General features: G+C 36.9%; 4 protein-coding genes across 4 annotated transcripts in view; 3 read left to right on the top strand and 1 right to left on the bottom strand.

Annotated features, from left to right (window-relative positions):
- The window catches only part of LOC107589419 (HCLS1-associated protein X-1-like), a 6,347-nt gene extending 4,889 nt beyond the window's left edge, over nucleotides 1–1,458 (top strand). The window contains exon 7 of the mRNA XM_016277847.1: nucleotides 740–1,458. Within this exon, the coding sequence (XP_016133333.1) occupies nucleotides 740–816 (77 nt within the window). The 3' untranslated portion in view covers nucleotides 817–1,458. The remainder of the gene's footprint in view (nucleotides 1–739) is intronic.
- A 1,639-nt stretch (nucleotides 1,459–3,097) lies between these two features.
- On the top strand, nucleotides 3,098–5,320 carry LOC107589484 (aquaporin-9-like). The gene is made up of 5 exons (XM_016277933.1): nucleotides 3,098–3,187; nucleotides 3,646–3,772; nucleotides 3,860–3,997; nucleotides 5,062–5,180; nucleotides 5,306–5,320. Exons 1-5 carry the CDS (start codon nucleotides 3,098–3,100, stop codon nucleotides 5,318–5,320), a joined length of 489 nt encoding a protein of 162 aa, XP_016133419.1.
- Nucleotides 5,321–6,406: 1,086 nt separating this feature from the next.
- LOC107589483 (zinc finger protein 687-like) lies at nucleotides 6,407–15,264 on the bottom strand. The gene is made up of 8 exons (XM_016277932.1): nucleotides 15,192–15,264; nucleotides 11,777–14,066; nucleotides 10,933–11,234; nucleotides 8,151–8,335; nucleotides 7,838–8,014; nucleotides 7,574–7,736; nucleotides 6,881–7,219; nucleotides 6,407–6,436 (listed from the first exon to the last, which is right to left on the bottom strand). Exons 2-8 carry the CDS (start codon nucleotides 14,043–14,045, stop codon nucleotides 6,407–6,409), a joined length of 3,465 nt encoding a protein of 1,154 aa, XP_016133418.1. The 5' UTR covers nucleotides 14,046–14,066; nucleotides 15,192–15,264.
- A 1,671-nt stretch (nucleotides 15,265–16,935) lies between these two features.
- cks1b (CDC28 protein kinase regulatory subunit 1B) lies at nucleotides 16,936–18,478 on the top strand. The gene is made up of 4 exons (XM_016277965.1): nucleotides 16,936–17,104; nucleotides 17,378–17,448; nucleotides 17,687–17,814; nucleotides 17,917–18,478. Exons 2-4 carry the CDS (start codon nucleotides 17,390–17,392, stop codon nucleotides 17,961–17,963), a joined length of 234 nt encoding a protein of 77 aa, XP_016133451.1. The 5' UTR covers nucleotides 16,936–17,104; nucleotides 17,378–17,389; the 3' UTR covers nucleotides 17,964–18,478.
- The last annotated feature ends 2,440 nt before the right edge of the window (nucleotides 18,479–20,918 follow it).

The following is a 20,918-nucleotide window of genomic DNA, read 5'->3' as shown; positions in this document are numbered from 1 at the left end:
ACAGCTCTACGTGAATGAAAACATCCTGCAAAGTTTTAAATCTGAAAGTGCACTGTGTATAAAGTTACTGCCTCTCAAAAGAAAGAGTCGACTCTGAATCATTGAAACGAGTCGTTTTTAAAACGAATCCCAAGCCGTTTCATGTTGACCGAGGTCAACATGAAACATTATCATATTGCCCGCCCACTTGTTGGTCTTTTCCTGTTGATCTGAATGAAAATGCAAATTCATTCTTTGCCACTAGGTGTGCTTTCCGAGCGATAAAAATAGCGCTTTCCCCAGTAACGCTGTACACAAAGCAGCACTGCGCTCACAAACTCTTTTATGAGGCATTACAGGCATGATCCAATCAGACCAATCACTGCAGATTAGCGTCACGCAAAGGAGGGGTTTGGAAAAATGAATCGTTGAGCAAATCTTTTGGGAGTCGTTGAGCAAGTACGGTAAAAATAAATGCATAATATAAGACAATGAAAGAGTTTTTTGACCTTGCATGCATGTCAGCCTGTTGTTGGGGACTCCCAAAACCAAAATATGAACCTTTCATAACCCATAATAGGGGCACTTTAAAGGTAAAAGACAGAGAATATTTAAAATAGACATTTTATATTTTAGAGGATTTATATAACATCCTTTTATACATTTTAAAGTAATTCAGAATATTCCTCAAGCTTGTGCAATGCTTTGCTCTAGCTTTTCCTGAGTAATCATTCAGAAATGTATTTTCTGCATATTTCAGGTGGATTGAACCCTTCTGTTGACATGCAGGATGATTTCTCAGAGTTTTCCAAGTTCTTCAGAGGCTTTCGAGGCTGAAGGAGCTGTGGACACAAACCTAAGGATGGTCTCTTTTCATCCTTTCCCAGCAAACCCACCAACTGATTTTACATTGTTCAGTGTGAATGTGGAGATCCATTCTTGATTATTGGAGTGAAGAACAATTATTTGCTGCCACAAATTGGCCCTAGTAATTTTGCCTACCATTTTTCTTTCAATAAACTTTTATTGAGAATAGTTTAAGAATTGTATTAACATTGAACCTTGGGTTTCCCATTGAACCAGTTGTTGAAGCTGCAATGTTCTGAAAAGGACTGACCGAATTTTAGTTTGCTGGTAGAGAAGAGCAGATACTGCAGATGATAAGACAGTTTAATATATTTGTAAATTGTATTTTCAGTGGTGTTTCACTGAACATAACATAAAGAATGTTAAACATAAAGAGAATGTATAAACATAAAGAAAAGAATAAGATCTTGTTTTTCTAATTTTGTTTTCATTTGTTGTGCTTTGAGAACAGGTCAGTTTAAAAAGTGATGAACACACTTCAGCTCTAAATCTCTACGATGTGTCAAAATCCTAAAAATGCAATGCTTTTCTTGTAAAATGAACTGAACAAAGCCAAGCATAACTAGTCGGCCTGGATTTAACCTATTCAAAGAGATGCAAGGATATTGAGTTGTGATGAAATAAAGCTTTTTCAATTATTGTTGAAATTATGTTGAGGTGGCCATGAAAAGGACACTGAAAATTTTTCCTCATGAAGATCCTGGGGTGTTTATCCTCATGGTAAGTCCAAAACTTAATTTATATTTTAATTTGTGTTTTACGCTCCACTTTCTTTGGTCCGTATCAAACGGCACTATTTATTTTTTTGAATCTCAAAGTTAATCGGCTCTTCAGTTTCCAGAATGTGATCTCACGGGGTATGTTTAGCAACAAAAAGTTTCATTTTGAATCTGTCAGTGTTGTCTCACAACAGGCTGACCCAGTTCTGCCACATCTAGAGACTTACCTGTCACAGGTTTTCCTGTCTGCTCTTGTTGACTGACAATATGAAGCATTTAGTGCAATGCTGACAATGTAAGCTAACAAGTTTAGTAAACAGTATTACATTTTTAAGTTATTTAAAGTGAATTAACAGTGAAAACAGAAAATTATAATTTTGCATTCACCAATTTTGTATTTCCCCATAAAAAATGAACACATACAGGAACATAAAGGTCAATGATAAAGGCACCAAACCTGGCACACTGCTGGTCATAGTGCATATCATGCCATAACTGGTGAGAGTTGGTTAGCTTTGCACACAATTTGATCTTTATCTAGTGACATCCTATGAGACATCAGTGACATCGACTTTATGGAGATTGACTTTATACTCCGTTATATAAATGATTATCTCCTAAGTAGATAGAAGTACAGATATAAGATAACCTCAAAAGCTGATTTCACTTGTATGGGCCATTTTGATCCCAACATGAATAACCAATGGTGTAGACATGTTTCTTTAGGCTGTAATTATAATTTTAGTCCATTGGTGAGACTTGTATAGGCTAACTATGATGAGAATATTGAGAACGGCTGCATGGACACTACCTCTTCTGGAAGCAATCATGGACCTCAGGGTCAAACATTTACACATATGTCGACTAGTGTAGCTTTGCTTAATTACCCAGAAAACTAGTTCATTAGGAAAAACTCTTGAGAAAATGGGGCCTGAGCCAGTAGATATGCATGAGAGCTATACATTGATGTATGTGCTTGTGACTGTTAGTTATGAGACAACATAAACATGGTTTTCTTTCTTAACTAGATATTGGTTAATGGATAAATGATTCAGCTAAAAATAAGGCGGCATCTGTATCTTTTATTTTACTCTGGTGATACACACACACACACTTAAAAAATAAGGTATTTTGTATGCATTAGGTCATTAAGCTTTTGTTTTAAAAAGAATAGTAGAAGATTTATGCATAAATCTGGTATATGCCAGCTGTGCTTCACAGGTAAAAGTTAACAATAAACTACTCATCGTTTTATTACACAAAAGGGCAATGTACTACATGTAATTGTCATTCCTTGCCCAGACACACTCTTTAACCACAATAGATAGTCTTGAGTTTACTTATGCTGTGTAATAATAAGCTAAACATTTTTTTTTTTTTTTTGGAAGACCATGCATTCTGACTGGGTCTTTTCATTACAGACCTTCTGTATGGAGCTCTGAGAAACATCTGGAGTACTGAAGTCCTGGCCTGCATTTACTTTCATTGCAAACGAACAGAAAGACACAGAAAGTAGGCTACAGAGGGCAGAAATGGTGGATCGTCTGCTGAGGAGATGCCGAATCAAGAGCAGCTTGTTCAGAGAATGTCTGGCGGAATTTTTCGGGGTCTATATTTTGATAGTAAGTCAGCCTTCATCTGTATTTGTAATATGGAAATATGTGCAGTTCACATAGCAAAATGTTGGTAATTTTCACCAATTTTAAGAAATTGCTAGGATATTTTTTTTATGTAGGCCTATATATAGCTTACAAGTTTGCATTCAAATTGTAAAGCACTTATAAAAACGTATAACAATTTTTTTATCTTTAGTATTATCTTTATTGAGTCAAATATAACGCCTTCTGCCCATTAAATCTTTTTTGTAGCAAATGTGCAAAGAATGTCAGCAATATTCTGGAGATCAAACTTGACTTAGAACTACTTAATACAATTTTTGGCACTGAATAGAAACTTCAGTTACCAAAATGCACAGCAGTCTTATCGTGCCATAAGCCTTTTCATTATAAACGTTGTGTCTGTGTAAAACATTCACACTTGATAATTCCTTACATTTTTCTTGATGCCACTTTCTCTTCAGCTTTTTGGGTGCGGGTCAGTTGCCCAGGTGACGACCTCTCAAAACACTAAGGGTGAATACCTGTCAATCAACCTCGGGTTTGCATTGGGTACCACATTTGGGATTTATGTGGCAAAAGGGGTATCAGGTATAAAATCTCTAAAGCAGCTGTGTATATTAAGACATAAGTCCCTGTATATACAATATAAATGAATACATTTCTCGTCTGTTTAAGGAGCTCACCTGAATCCAGCTGTTTCCCTCACCCTGTGTGTCCTGGGCAGGTTTTCCTGGACTTGTCTTCCATTCTATGTGTGCTCACAGCTCTTAGGTGCATTTTTGGCTGCAGCAACTGTTGCTCTTCAGTACTATGGTGAGTGAATCTCATTCTACCTGATCTATCTTATCTACACTACAAGTCACCATTATTTATATAGCGCTTTTTACAATGCAGATTGTGTTAAAGCAGCTTTACAGTATTAAACAGGGAAATAGTGTGTCGAAATAGTCTGGAATAGTTACAAAGGCTATATTTATCTGAACAAAAATACAGTAAAAACGGTAATATTGTGAAATATTATTACAATAACAGTTTTCTATTTGAATATATTTTAAAATGTAATTTGTTCCTGTGATGAAAATGTAAATTATTCCTCCAGTGTTCAGTCGTTATTTCTTCGAATACTTCAGAAATTATTCTAATATGCTGATTTGCTGCTCAAAAAACTTTTTTATTATTATTAATGTTGAAAACATATTCGATAATCACATTCAAAAACAATTAGGCTACAACTCAGCATAATAGAATGTCACACTGAAGACTAGACTGAAAAATTGGTATATAATGCTTACTAAAAAGTATTATTTAAATTTTTTTTTACAACAATATTAACTTAAATACATGAATTTATATAAACAAAACTAGTTTTCATAACCAGTTAGAAATAGCTCTTTGAGGTATTGCATGGTTACCACATTTCACAGCTGCTTAATGGCTGCTGAATATGAATTTGTACAATATATTACACTTTACATGGTTATGAATTAATATAATTAGTCATAACCAGTAATAGTTGGTTATGGTGATCTTCAGTGTTGGGGAAAGTTACTTTTAAAAGTAATGCATTACAATATTGCGTTACTCCATAAAAAAGTAACTAATTACGTTACTTAGTTACTTTTTATGGAAAGTAATGCCTTACGTTGCTTATTTGAAAAAGTAACTCAGATATTCTCTTGTAAATTAAAAAGTAATGCGTTACTAGTTACTTGAAAAAAGTAATCTGATTACGTATCTTGCGTTACTTGTAATGCGTTACCCCCAACACTGATCTTATGGCGATCCAAACTTTTGACTGGTAATGTAGGCCTATATGTAAAAATACACAAGTGCATGCAAATGAAGAAACTTTCCTGCTCATACGTGTTTGTTCACAGATGCCATAATGGATTTCACTGGAGGGCATCTGACAGTTAGTGGTGCCACTGCCACTGCTGGTATCTTCTCAACTTATCCAGCAGACTACCTGAGTCTATGGGGAGGAGTGGTGGACCAGGTCAGCATAATATATGAAACATGGAAATCTACTGCTTGAAATGCTAAGACTATTCTCAAGACGCAATACTTTCATAAGATCACCATTACCAAATAATCAAAGCTAATTATGTTCATTCATAACAGAATGACCTATTCTGATGCTTTTATGCAAAAGTAGCTTACATTTTATATACATTACTATCAGTTATTGTCAACCACTGAAAATTGTTCCAAAAGAAGCCACAACAGAATGCATGTATTTTTTTTTTAATAAATGCGTTGAACTTTTTGTGCCACCTACTGGTCACATATTTAGTTTGTAAAGCGTATTTTTAGTCTGTGTCTGTAACTGGATTAGCTCAGTTCACACTCTGTCTAAGTCATGTAATTCTTGTTTCATAAAATATCTTTAAAAAAAAAAACGTTTAGATGGTAGTGCATGTTATATGCAAACTAAACTAGTATTTATAATCCACATTCACTGTAATTTTTGTAAAAAAAAATTTTTGGGGGTGAAATTGTAAATAAAACTTTATTGGAGTATGTTTTACATGAAAATGCTACTTAAGTGTTTCTACTTCACAATTAATTACACATTTCATTCAATGTTTTACCATTTGTTGTTATTATTTGTGAGATTTACTTGTAATTTCTGAGTGGAAATTGTTTCTACACCATTTTTCCTGTGTAGACATACAGCATAAATGTTTAGCATTGTCAATGTAAAGGACAACAGGACAATACATTTGTGCATGTGTAAAAAAAAAAATTCTTGGACTAACATGAGAGCTGTTGTGTGTCAGGGCTGGTCATGGCTGGTGGTGGGTACCTGTGTTGTTCTTGTTTCATAAAATATCTTTCAAAAAAAAAAAAACGTTTAGATGGTAGTGCATGTTATATGCAAACTAAACTAGTATTTATAATCCACATTCACTGTAATTTTTGTAAAAAAAAAAATTTGGGGGTGAAATTGTAAATAAAACTTTATTGGAGTATGTTTTACATGAAAATGCTACTTAAGTGTTTCTACTTCACAATTAATTACACATTTCATTCAATGTTTTACAATTTCTTGTTATTATTTGTGAGATTTACTTGTAATTTCTGAGTGGAAATTGTTTCTACACCATTTTTCCTGTATAGACATACAGCATAAATGTTTAGCATTGTCAATGTAAAGAACAACAGGACAATACATTTGTGCATGTGTAAAAATTCTTGGACTAACATGAGAGCTGTTGTGTGTCAGGGCTGGTCATGGCTGGTGGTGGGTACCTGTGTTTGTAACAACCACAAAATCTGGGGTTCAGCACAATTTTCTTTGAAGAAATTATTACTTTTATGCAGCAAGGACCTATTAAATTGATTAAATGTTACAAAGACATTACAAATTAAGTCTATTTAAAATAAATGCTGTTCTTTTTAACTTTCTATTAATCAAAATAATAAACAAAAAAAATCATTACAAATGTATTACATTTCCACAAAAGTTCTTTTAAATAATAATATTTCACAATATTATCATTTTATTTGTATTTTTGATCAAATTCTCATGCTCACCAAGTCTTACAAATCTTACTAAAAAACTTTTTTTATTTTCTTTGTAAATTGAATAAATGTTTTAAAAATAAACAAAAAATAAAAGAAATAAATGAATAAATAAATATATATATATACATACACACACACACACACGTGTATGTTTTTAAGAATACCTACCGTGTCATGTTCGTTCTTCATATGATCGATGTACTCCTCTCTCTCAGCGAAGCGTTTCTTGCACTCTTTGCACCTCCACTCCATACTCCCGCTTTCTGGAGAGCTCACCTGATCTTCTTCCTCATTCTCCTCCTCTTCTCCTTCATCTTTCTCTTCCCCTTCATGCTCTCCCTCCTCTTCTTCCCCCTCCTCATCCTCCTCTCCCTGTCCCTGGCTCAACTCATCTGAATTGTTTTCTGTGGGTTTAGGTTTAGAAATGGAGTTGCTGGAAGGAACTGAGACCGGAGATGAGGTGGTGGGCGGAGCCTCGGCTTTGACAGACAGGCCTCTATGAACAGTCTAATGGGAAATAATACAAGACAGCTCTGGTTAAAAGCATGAGCGTGACTGACAGGAAAATGTGACAGTTCACACTGAGGTGGCTGTTGTACTTGGTATGAGCTTTAGACAAGGTGAGACACAGAAATCACTTTGTAAAGGCCAAACCAAGGGTTTTACTGTATGCCTTTGCTGACACCACATTCTTTAGAGGAAGTGAAAAGAATGGGTAACACAAAAGGCAAAATAACAAGTAATCAATTTAAAACGTAAACATTTAATATCCTTAAATGCACTCTATATAATAATAATAATTATTATTATTTATATTATCTAATCTATTGTTATTATTATTAATATTAATAAGGTATTTACCTTGATGTGTTCCATCATTGAGCCTTTCTGGGCATAAAGTTTAGTGCAGTCTGGACATTTGAACACATGCACCTTCTGTTTGGCCAAGTGAGTGTCAAAATGCATGTAGAGCAAAGGTTTCTGGGTGAACACTGTGTCACACATGACACACTTGTAGATCATCCTGTAGCAATAACATAAGAATATTCAGACTCAAAGAATGTATTTTTAAAACAAAATATTAGGCACTAATCACGAAAAGCTGTGTGTGACGGGTCAACCTACTTAGCCTGTGCAGCTGTGAGGGCGGGATGCTGGGAAGTGATGTGCCCCTGCGCGCTCTGGGCAGATTTGAAGGCCATCGGGCAATTGGGACACTTATGAAACACCTCACAGTGAGCTGTTTGAATGTGGGACTTGATGGAGTTCAAACCTCCGAACACAACCTGACAACTGGAGCACCTGGAACAAAGGATGCAGGTTTGAGGGTATAACGTAACAATTTATTTCCTTGCAGGAAATCTCACAAATACCCTAAAAAATACAGCTGCAAAGCAAGGAAATTATCTGCGATATCACAAAACACTGAATCAGGAACCTGTAGCCGATGCGCCTGGCGAAGTGCAGGCAAGACTCTTCCAGATGGGTCTGAAACGTGGCCTGACGAGCAGTGCCTCCACACTCTGGACACACGTGGGGTGCGCGGTGCTTATGGATCCGCTGATGGGCTGAAACACTGCACCAGTTAGGCAGCATCATGGGAGGAGAGCAAAGCATACAAGTCTGAAAGAGAAAGACAGCAGGGATAACATAAAGGAGTTAGTAAATAAAGCAGTTTACACATTAACTTACACATTACAGATGCTGGGCATTATTTATTAAACATTAGCAAAAAATAAATGTGTAAATTGTTCATGAAAACATTATGTAAATGAATTTAATAAAAATAGCATTCAATGCGATACAAATAGCACAATGCAAAACTTTAATTAAGAATATATTTTGTATATATTCCTATATATATATATATTAGTGCTGTCAATTGATTAAAATTTTTTACGAATTAATCGCAAATTTTTTCTGAAATTAATCGCGATTAATCCCACCTAACATTTAAGTTTTTAAATATACTTTTATACTGCAATAATTTCACATTCAATCTTCAAATGAATGTACAAACAACATAAAGACAGTATATTTGTTTAATGGCATCTTTTTTTTATGACTGAAGGCCAGTATCACTTATACCGATACTACTGATGTGTCTATAAAATTGTTTTTCCCCTAATATTTAACCATTGACTATAGCCATTCAACATTACAGTATAATTGAGAGCTATCAATTTTAACATTTATTAGACTTTAAAAAATAACTTCTAATTTAAGTGAACTTAAAACAATCTTCACATAAACCCATTATAATAAATGTCTACCTGTGCCCTTCAGCAGAAATATACAGAAATTGAAATTGAAGTTATTAAACACTAAATTCGAAATTAAATATAGATGAATCCTTAAAGCTATAAAAGTTATTGATTTCCTCTTTTTTCTTTTTCTTTGATTAATAGTCATCACAGCAGCTGGTTATTATGTTGTTTTGGCTGCTATTTCTTTAACACAACTCTTTTGACCTTTTCTGACCCACTTCAGGTCTTAAAGTCTCTATTAATGAGCTGCCGAGTTGAATCTGGTGTGTTAGATGAGGGGTCAGTGCTGGGCTGCTCCAGGACAGCTTTGAAAACCATTTCAGAGACCTGTTCCTACATGTGACTCATCTATAATATATTACATGCATGCACAGTTTTAAGGCAGCTTTAATCGCGCAGATCTGACACGCATCGTATTTTCTCACAACTCTTTTGACCTTTTCTGACCCACTTCAGGTCTTAAAGTCTCTATTAATGAGCTGCCGAGTTGAATCTGGTGTGTTAGATGAGGGGTCAGTGCTGGGCTGCTCCAGGACAGCTTTGAAAACCATTTCAGAGACCTGTTCCTACATGTGACTCATCTATAATATATTACATGCATGCACAGTTTTAAGGCAGCTTTAATCGCCTGTTTGGTAACTTCAAGGACTTAACTGACCACAGCATTGCAAGCACGTAGCTTCATTCGCGCTTTTATATGAAATTATATTCTTTAGCTTGGGTTGAACAAATCATTTTTGCTTGGTTGGAACTGCAGCTATGCTAATTATGTCTCTATTTGGTTCTCTGTTTCTGCCACGGGATTGATATCCCGTGGTAACAGGAATTACACAAGCTTCAGTCTGGATGGAGCCCTTACAAAGACCTGAGATGACTGAACACCTGAGAAGAGATGATGCCAACCCCTCAGATGATGCCAACCCTGAAACAACATACAGAACTACCAAATTTTGCTCTAAGTTTGATTGCAACATATAATTATTGCTGTTAATAGTGTTCATTGTCTGTTTGATTACGTCATCAACTGAATTTTACTGTACATTTCTGCCATATGTACATTGAATTGGCAGTCACCACTGATAAGCTACTATTAATATAGTGTAGAAATCCTGACCCTGCGTTAAATATTTTTAACGTGTTAAACTGGAAAAATTAATCGCCTGCATTAATGAGCTGATATTGACAGCACACACATACATATATATATAAATTTTTACTTAATATATATTCTTATACAACAACAATTTACAAAGTTGCATTAAACGTCTGAGCATGAATCTTTCATTTAGTAATTTAATGGTTAATTACTAGCGGTACTAACGGTTAATTCATATTTGGAGAATATTATTTGGAAAAGACAAATTAATTACAATTTTAAAATAATACAAATCTGTATATATATGTGTGTGTTTGGTTTTTATTACAATTTATTTCTGAGAGATAAAAACACATAGCTGAAAATTCAAGTCGACCCTGCGTTAAATATTTTTAACGTGTTAAACTGGAAAAATTAATCGCCTGCATTAATGAGCTGGTATTGACAGCATACACATACATATATATATAAATTTTTACTTAATATATATTCTTATACAACAACAATTTACAAAGTTGCATTAAACGTCTGAGCATGAATCTTTCATTTAGTAATTTAATGGTTAATTACTAGCAGTACTAACGGTTAATTCATATTTGGAGAATATTATTTGGAAAAGACAAATTAATTACAATTTTAAAATAATACAAATCTGTATATATGTGTGTGTGTTTGGTTTTTATTACAATTTATTTCTGAGAGATAAAAACACATAGCTGAAAATTCAAGTAAAAAATTATTTATGTGGTGCAGTTAGCAAAATTGCTGGCAGGACATTTAAAAAAAAATCTGAAATACTGGCCCAATGGACCAACAGAAAAAAATAATTCGAACACGTTTACAATATTGCAACTTACCGAATTAGGAGTAGCTCTGATTTGCTGGAAATGGGTCACTAATTCAGCCTTGCTTGAAAACTGAGCTTGACATTCAGGACACTTGAAGTTGTGGTATTGCAGGGCTTCGCCCTTCTTGCAGGGCAGTGGCATCAGAGCCTGGGGACTCTGGGGTCCACGGCGGGCAGGGCTGGGCTGGGTTGAAGCCGTGCCTGGAGAAGGAGAGTCCTTCAGTGGACTGGAAGTGGGCAGTATAGGAGTCGTCCCTGTCTGGGTGGTGGAGGATGACAGAGGTGGAGAGGAGAGTGATGGAGAGAGCATGCCTAGAGAAATGAGAACATTTAAGAGATGATTTCATTGCTGACAAGATGGGCTTTTAATGAAACTAGTCTTTCTATGACAAAAAAAAGTTGAAATGGTGCTACATGACAGGAGAAAACAGAAAGGAACAGTGGAGTTCTCTTTTACCAAAAACTTAACACCCACAATGCAATTTTGATTTTGTTAATGCACACCACTATTGATCCGACTGTCTGAGGGCGGGAATACAAAAATGTGGAAGCTCGATCTGTAGTTTTAAGAAAAGTCCCAGGCTTTTGACAGCTCCAGAAACTACAGATTGAATTTCTGCATTCGACAGTGGCGTGATGCCAAAATCAAAATTGCATGATGGGTGTTTTTGGCAACAGAGAATGCCACAGTTCTTCTCTATTTTGTCATGTAGCTCTAATTTTTGTATAAATAAACTGGGATTATCTGGGTGCAGGTAACAGCTGGCTGAAAATCTTTGAATTTATTTTTAAATATTAAGTCGAAACAATCCTATTCAAATTGAGACAAAAAGATACCATGTTGCAAAACTTACCAATGGGAGTAGTGTCTTGCTGGCCGATCATCTGCTCCACTGTAACTGGTCTCATAACCAAATGTGAGCACTGCATGACCAGGCCTCGTTCCTTGTGCTCCCGAGCATGTAACAGCAGGCTGCATTTGTTGAAGAAAGCCAGCCGCTTTGCGCAGTGATTACATGTCACTTCTATTCTCAAAGAGCGCCGGTCGTAGTGTCGCGCCAGGCTGCGCTCCAAAGCAAAAGAATCTCCGCACTCCAAGCAGCGGTATCCAGTAGCAGGCATAGGAAGACCCCATTCAGGGGGTGGCGGGGTTGAGAGATCCGGACGGTAGCTGGGCAGCAGGTTCTTGCTGTTCAGGATCTTGTTGAAAGCCTCAACTAGACTAGACTGGCTACGGGAAATAACAGCACCGGTGCTGTTGACGATAGACGCTGGTTTACACGTCACGGTACCTCCATTGGTGGCTTTACCGACCATAGTGCGCACGCTTATCCCACCGACGGCTGGTGCGACTGGTAAAGTGGTGGATTTTGTGATGCTCACCGCTGTGGCAGAGACTTTCGTTTTATCAGCTTGCATGGCCATTTTGTTTTGGACCTTGCTGGCTGCGGCTATCATGGCACTGCTGGCTTCTAGAGTGGATACTGGTATGGTTGAGCATTTTACCACTTGACCATCATTTTTTTTGGCGCCTTTCGCAGGACCAGCTCGACTGCCTGTTTGGGATTTACTTGCATCTTTGTCTGCATTGGCAGTGCCTCCCTTACCTGCTACTCGAGTAACCGTGCGTGTGATACCTCCTGTAGACGTCTTAATGGTCTTGATACGGACTTTAAGAGGTCTGGAGGGAGCATTTCCGCCAGATACAGCTTTGCCACCACTGCTCGGTGATCCGGCGTCTGCTGGAAGGGATTGTGCAGCATCTACCTCCATTTTCTCTCCATCCCTTTTCCCGTCATCCTTACCATCTGTATTAGCCGCATCTTGTCCATTCTCCGCTGAACCTTTGTCTACCTCCATCTCCTCTTCTTCCTCCTTAGGATCTTGAAGGGAAGCAGATGGTGATGAAGAGGCAACCGCTGGGCTACATGATCTTTTGGTTACTGCAGGTGTTGGCATGGAGGACTTGGGCATCTCTGGCTCAGGGCTCTCTGGCGAATCTCGTTCTTCTATCACATGCTCTGGGTTTCGCTCCTCTTGGGGTAAACTCTTTCCGGTTCCTGTTTGGACTGGTGCTGAAAGCAAGTTCTGTTGAGCTCGAGGTGAAGCAGGTGATGCCAAGGGAATGTCACCTGGTTTGGGGTAAGCGCTGGGCGATATGGATGTTGAAGGAGGGAGAGAAGGAGACTGTGAATTTTCTGGAGGTGACCTTAGCCGACGTGATAGTTTCGGTGGAGTGGGAGAGTCTGGACTCTCATGGATGACCAGAGATCCTCCGGAATCAGGATCCGAATCCTCCTCATCTGAATCTACACGTCTGAAAGCCGACGAACTAAGACGTGGTGATCCGTTAAATGGCTCCGTTAGAGATGTAGCCAGCGGAGACGATGCCATGGCCCCAGAAACACGGGAACCAACCGATGGAGAGGACGATGACGGTGAAGAGGACGAAGCTGTGGAGGGAGTGGAAGGAAGTGGTTTAGGTGGGGGAAAGAAAGGAGATGCTGCTCCACTTGTCCCACTAGAAATCGCAGGGGCTTTCGCCTTGTCCACACCTTCTAGGCTCATCTCCTGCTGCATATGTTGCTGTTGCAGAAGCTGCATTTTTCGGGCCCTTCCGACGGAGTCTCCAGCACCTTGTGCCATCAAGGGCTTCAGCTTATTGAAGATGTTGCTGCCTGGTTTGGAAGTGCCGGAAGATCCAAGCGCTCCTGGAGTCTCTGGAATCACCTTTGAACTGCATATGGGCCACTGTTCCCCATTCGGCTGGCCCCGGGACTGAGACATATGTACTGACCCACCGGATGACACAAATCCATTATGGTTTAATGGGTCTGGTACAGAGCTGTCGCCACCATCAAAGGGCTCAGGGCGGACACGGTTCTTAACAATCACACTCACAATAGATGGGTCGCTCTGAGAATCCGTGGATGGGCTGGGTGATCTTAAGGCTGAACTTCCACCTACTGAAGCATCACCAGCCTTTATGAGCGATCCTCCGCCTGCTCCTTGATGCCCCTCCACCTCATCCGGGGCGGACTGGATAGCCTCTTTGGCATCAATGTCAGGAATGTCAAACGCTGCCAACAGGTCATCAAAATCAGGGGTTTTCATGTCCCCCATGCCGGGTCAGTGGACTCAATCCTAAAAAACAGAAAAATAACATGTAAAAATGTGATAACAACTGCACAAAAAAAAGTATTTACTCGCCTTCATGTTGTTCCAAACCTGACTAAAGAAGATATTTTGAGAAACGTCTGTTTCTGTCAGTGTTTTTTTTCTCCATACAATGGAAGTCAATGGTCACCAATACAGTTTGGTTGTCAATATTCTTCAAAATATCTTGTATTTCACAGAAGACATAAAATTATACAGCTTTGGAACAACATGCCAGTGATTAAATGATGTGAACTATCTAACTACTTTGGGTAAACTGACCCTTTTAAGTCCTGGGTTAACATTAAAAATTCAAATTAAAAATGAAATAGAGACGGGACAAATGGAAGGGCTCATCTTATTTATTAACAGCTTATTTTTTTAAATATTGTAATATGGTGTGCTTCAATGGGATCCTTAATGCAGGGGGTAATAAAAAATAATCGCATAGCAAATCATCCGTTTTCATAAAGTGAGTTTAATACATATAATTTTTATTTACAACTCAAGTACTCAAGCTATCAGGTTTTTTTAACCGTAACAGAAACGCTTTGTGCTGAGGAACCTATGAAGTGAAATTTACTTGATGATTTTAGCCGCATGTATCCTGCTATTTCAGCTCGTTTCTTTACTTCTGCAACAACATAGCATATACACAAATATATAGCGCAATACCAAATGACACCGAACGGCTTTTGTTAGCTTTGGCTAACAGCCACATAATGCCTCTGTATAAACTTAGCATTGGCGACTGAACTGCAATGCACATGTACGTGTGCAATATGAAAAATAAATTAATTTAATCACATATAAGATAATATTATGATCCAGCATCCAATTTTTTGCTTAACAATGGATCTCTTAAGGTGACAGAGCCCGTTTAGCACGCTAAAGCTGCTATGGTATCAACACGTGAATACAAACAAGCCCTCTTACATGAAATAAAAACAATAATTGATCAATAAAAATATATATTAATACACTAACAACTGAGCACGTTACAGAGATTAATTTAATATATTTATGACAAATACAATTGTCTGAGAACGGCTAAAACCTGCAGCTGACCTGGCTAACTACAAATGGGGACCGAGACGGAATCGCTAACCGTACGATTAAAGGGCTTCTGTCACATGTTGTCCTCTAGATGTGGCCTCAGCGTTGCTGGACTGATAAGTAAACAGCTGGTGGGTTGATAAGCAGATATGTGAGGTGTATTTTTGGGCTTGTTCTGTCATGACGGCGGGGTCCGTGCTGCCCCGTCGCGAGGGTCATCTAAGCGCAGGCCACTGCATGTGCACGGCAACATTTACCTGCTTATAAATAACCTCACGTGGATGCCACATTATGCCTTTTTGATCATGCATTTCATGTAGGTGTGTATTATTTTACAGAGTGTGTATTTCCATGCACGGGAAGGTAATTTGTTTACCTGTTTTCTTTTGAGATTCCCGACTCTCCTCGCTCCAGATGAAGCGCCTTGACTTCCCGTCATCGATCGAGTACGGCCAGGTCTTGGCAGATAACGATGATAATAATGGACAGGAAAATTATTTTCCGTCTTCCTTGGTTAAACTGTTATGTCTGCATACATAGATCTGGTGATATTTCAGCATTGTATTTTAAACTCAAGAAAAAAACACGAACACTCTCATTGTATTTTATGGATGTACAGTTGTTTATTTACATCCTTCCAGGATCTCATGTTTCTCTGTCTTTAGCTTGATTTGGTTTAGGCCTTGATTAAACGGATTGCGGATTTTGGATCTCCCAAATGCACAGAAGCTTAATGTTTATTATATTATCGTATGCTATATGTATTATAGAGGATTATACCTAACATTTGAATAGAAATGTTACCGCCATTTCATACATTAACCACAAAACACAGACAACTCAGATAAATAAATAAATCAATAAATTGGGTACCAATATGAAAGTGAAATACATGATCGCAAATACTGTACATCACAGTGAGATTGTTAATCATTATTGTGAATCTTTGGGCTTCTGCGTAGATAGACTGACTATATAAATGCATTTGGTACATCACAAATCGTCGTATATAGCCAGTTCCTTGTTGTTGTCTTGAAAAAAAGAAATATGTATATTATATATAGCCATATATAATAAGACAATGATTATTATTGACAATCTCAGGACCAACTGCACTGAAATGTGCAGGAACATACACAGCAAAATCTATTTAAATACACCTGAAAATACTGTTTTCATAGACTAGGTTTTAGCGCCATCTAGAGCACTGCCAGCATTATTTCATTCGTGTTCATTTATTCTATTTTTGTTTTTGTCGTTATTAAAACCGTACAAATAAATGGAAAACATAATACAATATTTAAAAAAAATATTGAGTAAGTTTACTGAAAAAAATAATGAGTTAAGTCTTTCACAGAACCTTGTGATGAGTCGCGCAGAAAACTTATTTAACTTAGTCCTGCAGATGTTAAAACCAATTACATATATAATGAACATAAATGTATGAATCAAAAACATTCATAACAAAATGCATAAATAGAAAGAAAAGGAATAAAGAAAGGAAATCAAAAGATGAGATCAAAAGAAGGGTTATACATACATTAAAAAGTGATAAGTGGAAGTTAGGCCTTCTAAATGCCAAACACTTAAGTGACCATAGTAAAGTAATTTCCATGTTTTACAATGATATTTTTAGTAGTGTTTCTCTTAATGTTGGTTCATCACCCAGAATCCAAATTAAACGAGGAATTCGTCAGGGATGCCCACTTTATTTACGAAAAGTAACCGCTGACACAGTTCGACGTCTTAGTGACGTCCTCACATCTTGTCCAATCAGAAAGGACTTGTAAGCTTTCGAACACTTATGGGCGGGCTTCGAACTCGCTGAGAGGGAAGTTGAAGCGCCAGGGAAACGTACTCGGTGGTTGATTTGGCAAATTGCGTTTGGGAAAAATACTTTTCATTTAAACGAAAGTATTGTTTGATTAAGTAAACGCCACAGTTATTACATTTACAAGAAAGAAGAAACAGTAAGTGTCATGAATATACTAATCCAGAATAAACGTTGAATTTCCTCAATCGTTCTTTAGCTAGAGTAGCTAACGTTAGCCACCATTGGAGGGAACGATGTAAAACCTGTATTAATAAAATCCCTCTAACAGTTACATTTATTTGAGAAGTAAAATTGATATCTACAATTGTCCTTTATTTACGTTAAGACAAGTATTAGTTTACTTTACACAAGCGATGTAAATGAAGTTTGACATGTCAGTTAACTGTTATTTCATGTGTTTTTCATCCAGAAACAACACGCTATGTCTCACAAGCAGATTTTTTACTCTGACAAATACGACGACGACAAATTCGAGTACAGGTAGGCACTTTTTAAAGTTATCTGTACAGTTTACAATTAATGTTGTCCGTTTTGGATTCCTAGAGACAGCAGTGCTAATGTTCCGCTGTTTAAACATTTGTTGAATCACCAAATAAAGTTAATATTTAGTTTTCATAAGTTCAAACTAAGTTGAAACATGATACTATGTTTTCTGAGCTGTTAAAATGACATTTATAACGAGGGTAAAGTGTAGTGTGTGTTTTCCGTTCATTTTCAGGCATGTCATGCTTCCTAAGGATATTGCTAAAAGAGTTCCCAAGACCCATCTGATGTCAGAGACAGAATGGAGGAATCTGGGTGTTCAGCAGAGTCAAGGATGGGTACATTACATGATCCATCAACCCGGTATGTGTGTGTTTGCTAGGATGTCAAAAACTCGCCCAAACATGTGCCATCTCTACTGTTGTCACTGTTGAAATTCATGTTCATGACTTCTTTTCATTATAGAACCACATATCTTGCTCTTCCGACGTCCTCTGCCCCAATCCCAGTGACCCCAGAACCACAAACTAAAGGAATTCTGAAAACTGGACACAATCTGAAGATGTCTGAGAGATGCCGGGTGCACCCCAGATCAGATGGTGCCAATATCATTTGTGCTGCTGCATATGTATTGACTATTCTGTGGGTTAGATTATCATCACTGTGCTTGATCTCTGCCTTAACTGAGAGATAGAACTGTGTGCAAATTCCCGCTGCAACTATATTTATTATTCTTTTCAAGCATATTCTGTATATGAGCTTCACTTGATAAATTTTTTTGCATTGGTGAATAGATTCTGAAAGGTCTAGCAGCATTGGAAATTGTTTCAAAAGTACACATACTGCTTTATTAAAAATAAATACTTTATTTTTTTCACTTTAAAGTATTAACAATGCTGTCTGTACCAGTATAGGTGTCACCAGTACTAATACGCAGCTGAACCTATTTTCTCAAAAATGTTTTTAAAAGTCAATATAATATGTAGAATACTGTACTTATGTATAATAAAACTATTTCAGCTCAGCATATTGGCTTCAACAGCAAAATCCTTATCAGATAGAAAGCAACAATGTTGAAGTTGAGTACACTGTAATAAGTGCTTTAACTTTTACTAGACATGCACAATGACAGCCATTGTAACTTCCCACTGTAACATTCCCTTCCAGTTATTTTTAGTTGCACAAATCACTCGTTATGCTGCTTGATATTGCAAACTGGTAATTCTTAATACGTAATTCTACTATATTGTCGTAATTACAAACACACTGGTTTGTAGTGCAAATAGTTTATTTTCCGTATTGTTATTCCTCTAGTTGTTTACCCATAGCATAGCGGCTAATGAATCTGACGTCTCGCACATGCATAGAAAATGTCTGACTTTTGGATTGCAACATAAGGTCAATATACGTAGAGGTTCTACTTCCAAGCCCCATTGACAGTGAAATCTCGTTGGTCTAAAGTCCCTATTTAGTCCAGGTGATATGTGAAAATAATGTTCACTTTTTCATGAAACTTTGTACACTTGTATAGTTTGCGGCCCTAAACATTTTCAGAAATTGTTTCAGAAACCTCATGGTTGCCATGGCGACCATTTTACTTTGTGTCATATTTGTGTCATATCTCCTAAACCAAACATGATAACACAGAAAAGGTGATGTCTACCCCTATGTTTTGATGGTCAAGGATTACAATGATACCATATACAAAACATAAACTGTTCAGGTGAAGACTTAATGGTGAAATCAGCAATGTGAGAAGAAAATCAGTATCTGAGCATCATAGTATCACAGGAGCATTTACAAAAGTCCATATTATGGCTATTAATTTTTTCTTTCTTTGATAATTAACTAATATTTTATTCAATAATACATTAAAAGATTGTTTTCAAGAATACTATAATATATTTCAGAGATATAAAAAAATCATCTCAGGGAAGTGTATTTTTCCTGACCTCAGGCAGAGTCAGGTAGGCGGTAGTGTGTTTCCAATACATTCTTGTTCTCTCTCAACAACGCTCTAACATTACAAGCAGACGGCAACAGAATGAAATTTCAAACATATTTAATGTAAACTTAATTTACAATCACTCTGGGGTTCAGGAAAGGTGAACGAAAAGGCCTCTCTGTGATGTTACCACAAGGCATTGCTTGCTTACAGATCCCAGGCTTCTGGAGAGAATGTAGATTTGTAAGAGTGAGGAGGAAGTAGGAGGGTGCTGAGCTTGTGGCTGTTCTGTATGCAAACATCAATGTCTTGAACTTGATGCGAGCCGCAAATATTCTCAAATAGCTGCAGTGGCATACTCAGCAATAGAATCAAGTAGAGTGTTTTGCTCATAGGGATTATTTCAGACTTTAGTCAGTTTTATTGATAATTATATTGTATTTTACAAGGACTGAATATTGTCATCTGATCAATTCGAGTAATAAATTTTTTTTCCAGGCCTTCGTAATGGCCTTTAAGTTTGAGGATATCAATGAATGGAAGGAAGAAGCCAAAGAAATGGACTTTCACTTTAAAAGTGTTGAAGAGCACAAGATTGGTGAAAAGAGGGATTATGGGCCTATGGTATATGAGGAGGACAACCAATCAATGCCTGAAAGGTGAGGATGACACAATCAGGACTAGGGATGCAAGATATTGGATTTTTGCCGATATCCTATGCCGATATTTTTCAACTCATTTTGGCCGATAGCTGATGCCGATATATTTCCTTTTGTTTGGAAACAACACCAAGTCTTTCCTGTGTGGAAATTATAAGCAAATAATTTTTAATTTTGGTTAGTTTTTAACAAGAACTTATTTGTTAGAATTAAATAAACAATAATAAAGTTATTTTATAATGACAGTACATTGAAGTTTTGAAAATAACTATAAATAAACTATATATCAATCGCTGCATTTTGTTTTCAGAAAGATGCAGTAGTAACCTTAACATTTTATTTTAAGATTTAACATTTGTAGATGGTCTAAAGCAAGAGTTGTAAAAATTCAGAAAATCTTTTAGAGCTCATCATTTGTTTAAAAAAATATAACATATTACACATAATGAATAAATCAGTATATATAAAATTATTTAATTTACAAGTATGATTGTGATTTTTTAAATTATTATTCATGTAAGGTATAGCTTCTGACCTTTAAATCAAAACATACTCATGATTTTATTACATTAATTACGGCTTTATTTAATCAGATACACAGTCTAAATGTTATTTGTGTATTGTACTTTTATTTTATTAGAAGTAGGCCAACAGCGCCCCCTACGGAATTAAAACGCCTTTCTGAACGGGCATTAGGACCCGGGGGAGGCTGTCACTGCTGCCGCTGCACGTGCTATTACTGTTTACTCTATGGCTGCGTTCCAGTTCACTTTAAAGGGGTCATATGATGTTGCTAAAAATAACATTATTTGGTGTAATGAAATGTGTTTATGCGGTTTAAGGTAAAAAAAACCACATTATTT

This window comes from Sinocyclocheilus grahami, unplaced genomic scaffold, assembly GCF_001515645.1.
Source record: "Sinocyclocheilus grahami isolate Dianchi unplaced genomic scaffold, SAMN03320097.WGS_v1.1 scaffold116.1, whole genome shotgun sequence".
NCBI classification, from domain to species: domain Eukaryota; kingdom Metazoa; phylum Chordata; class Actinopteri; order Cypriniformes; family Cyprinidae; genus Sinocyclocheilus; species Sinocyclocheilus grahami.
The sequence above is the reverse complement of the archived record's forward strand: the minus strand, read 5'-3'. Positions and strand labels throughout refer to the sequence as shown.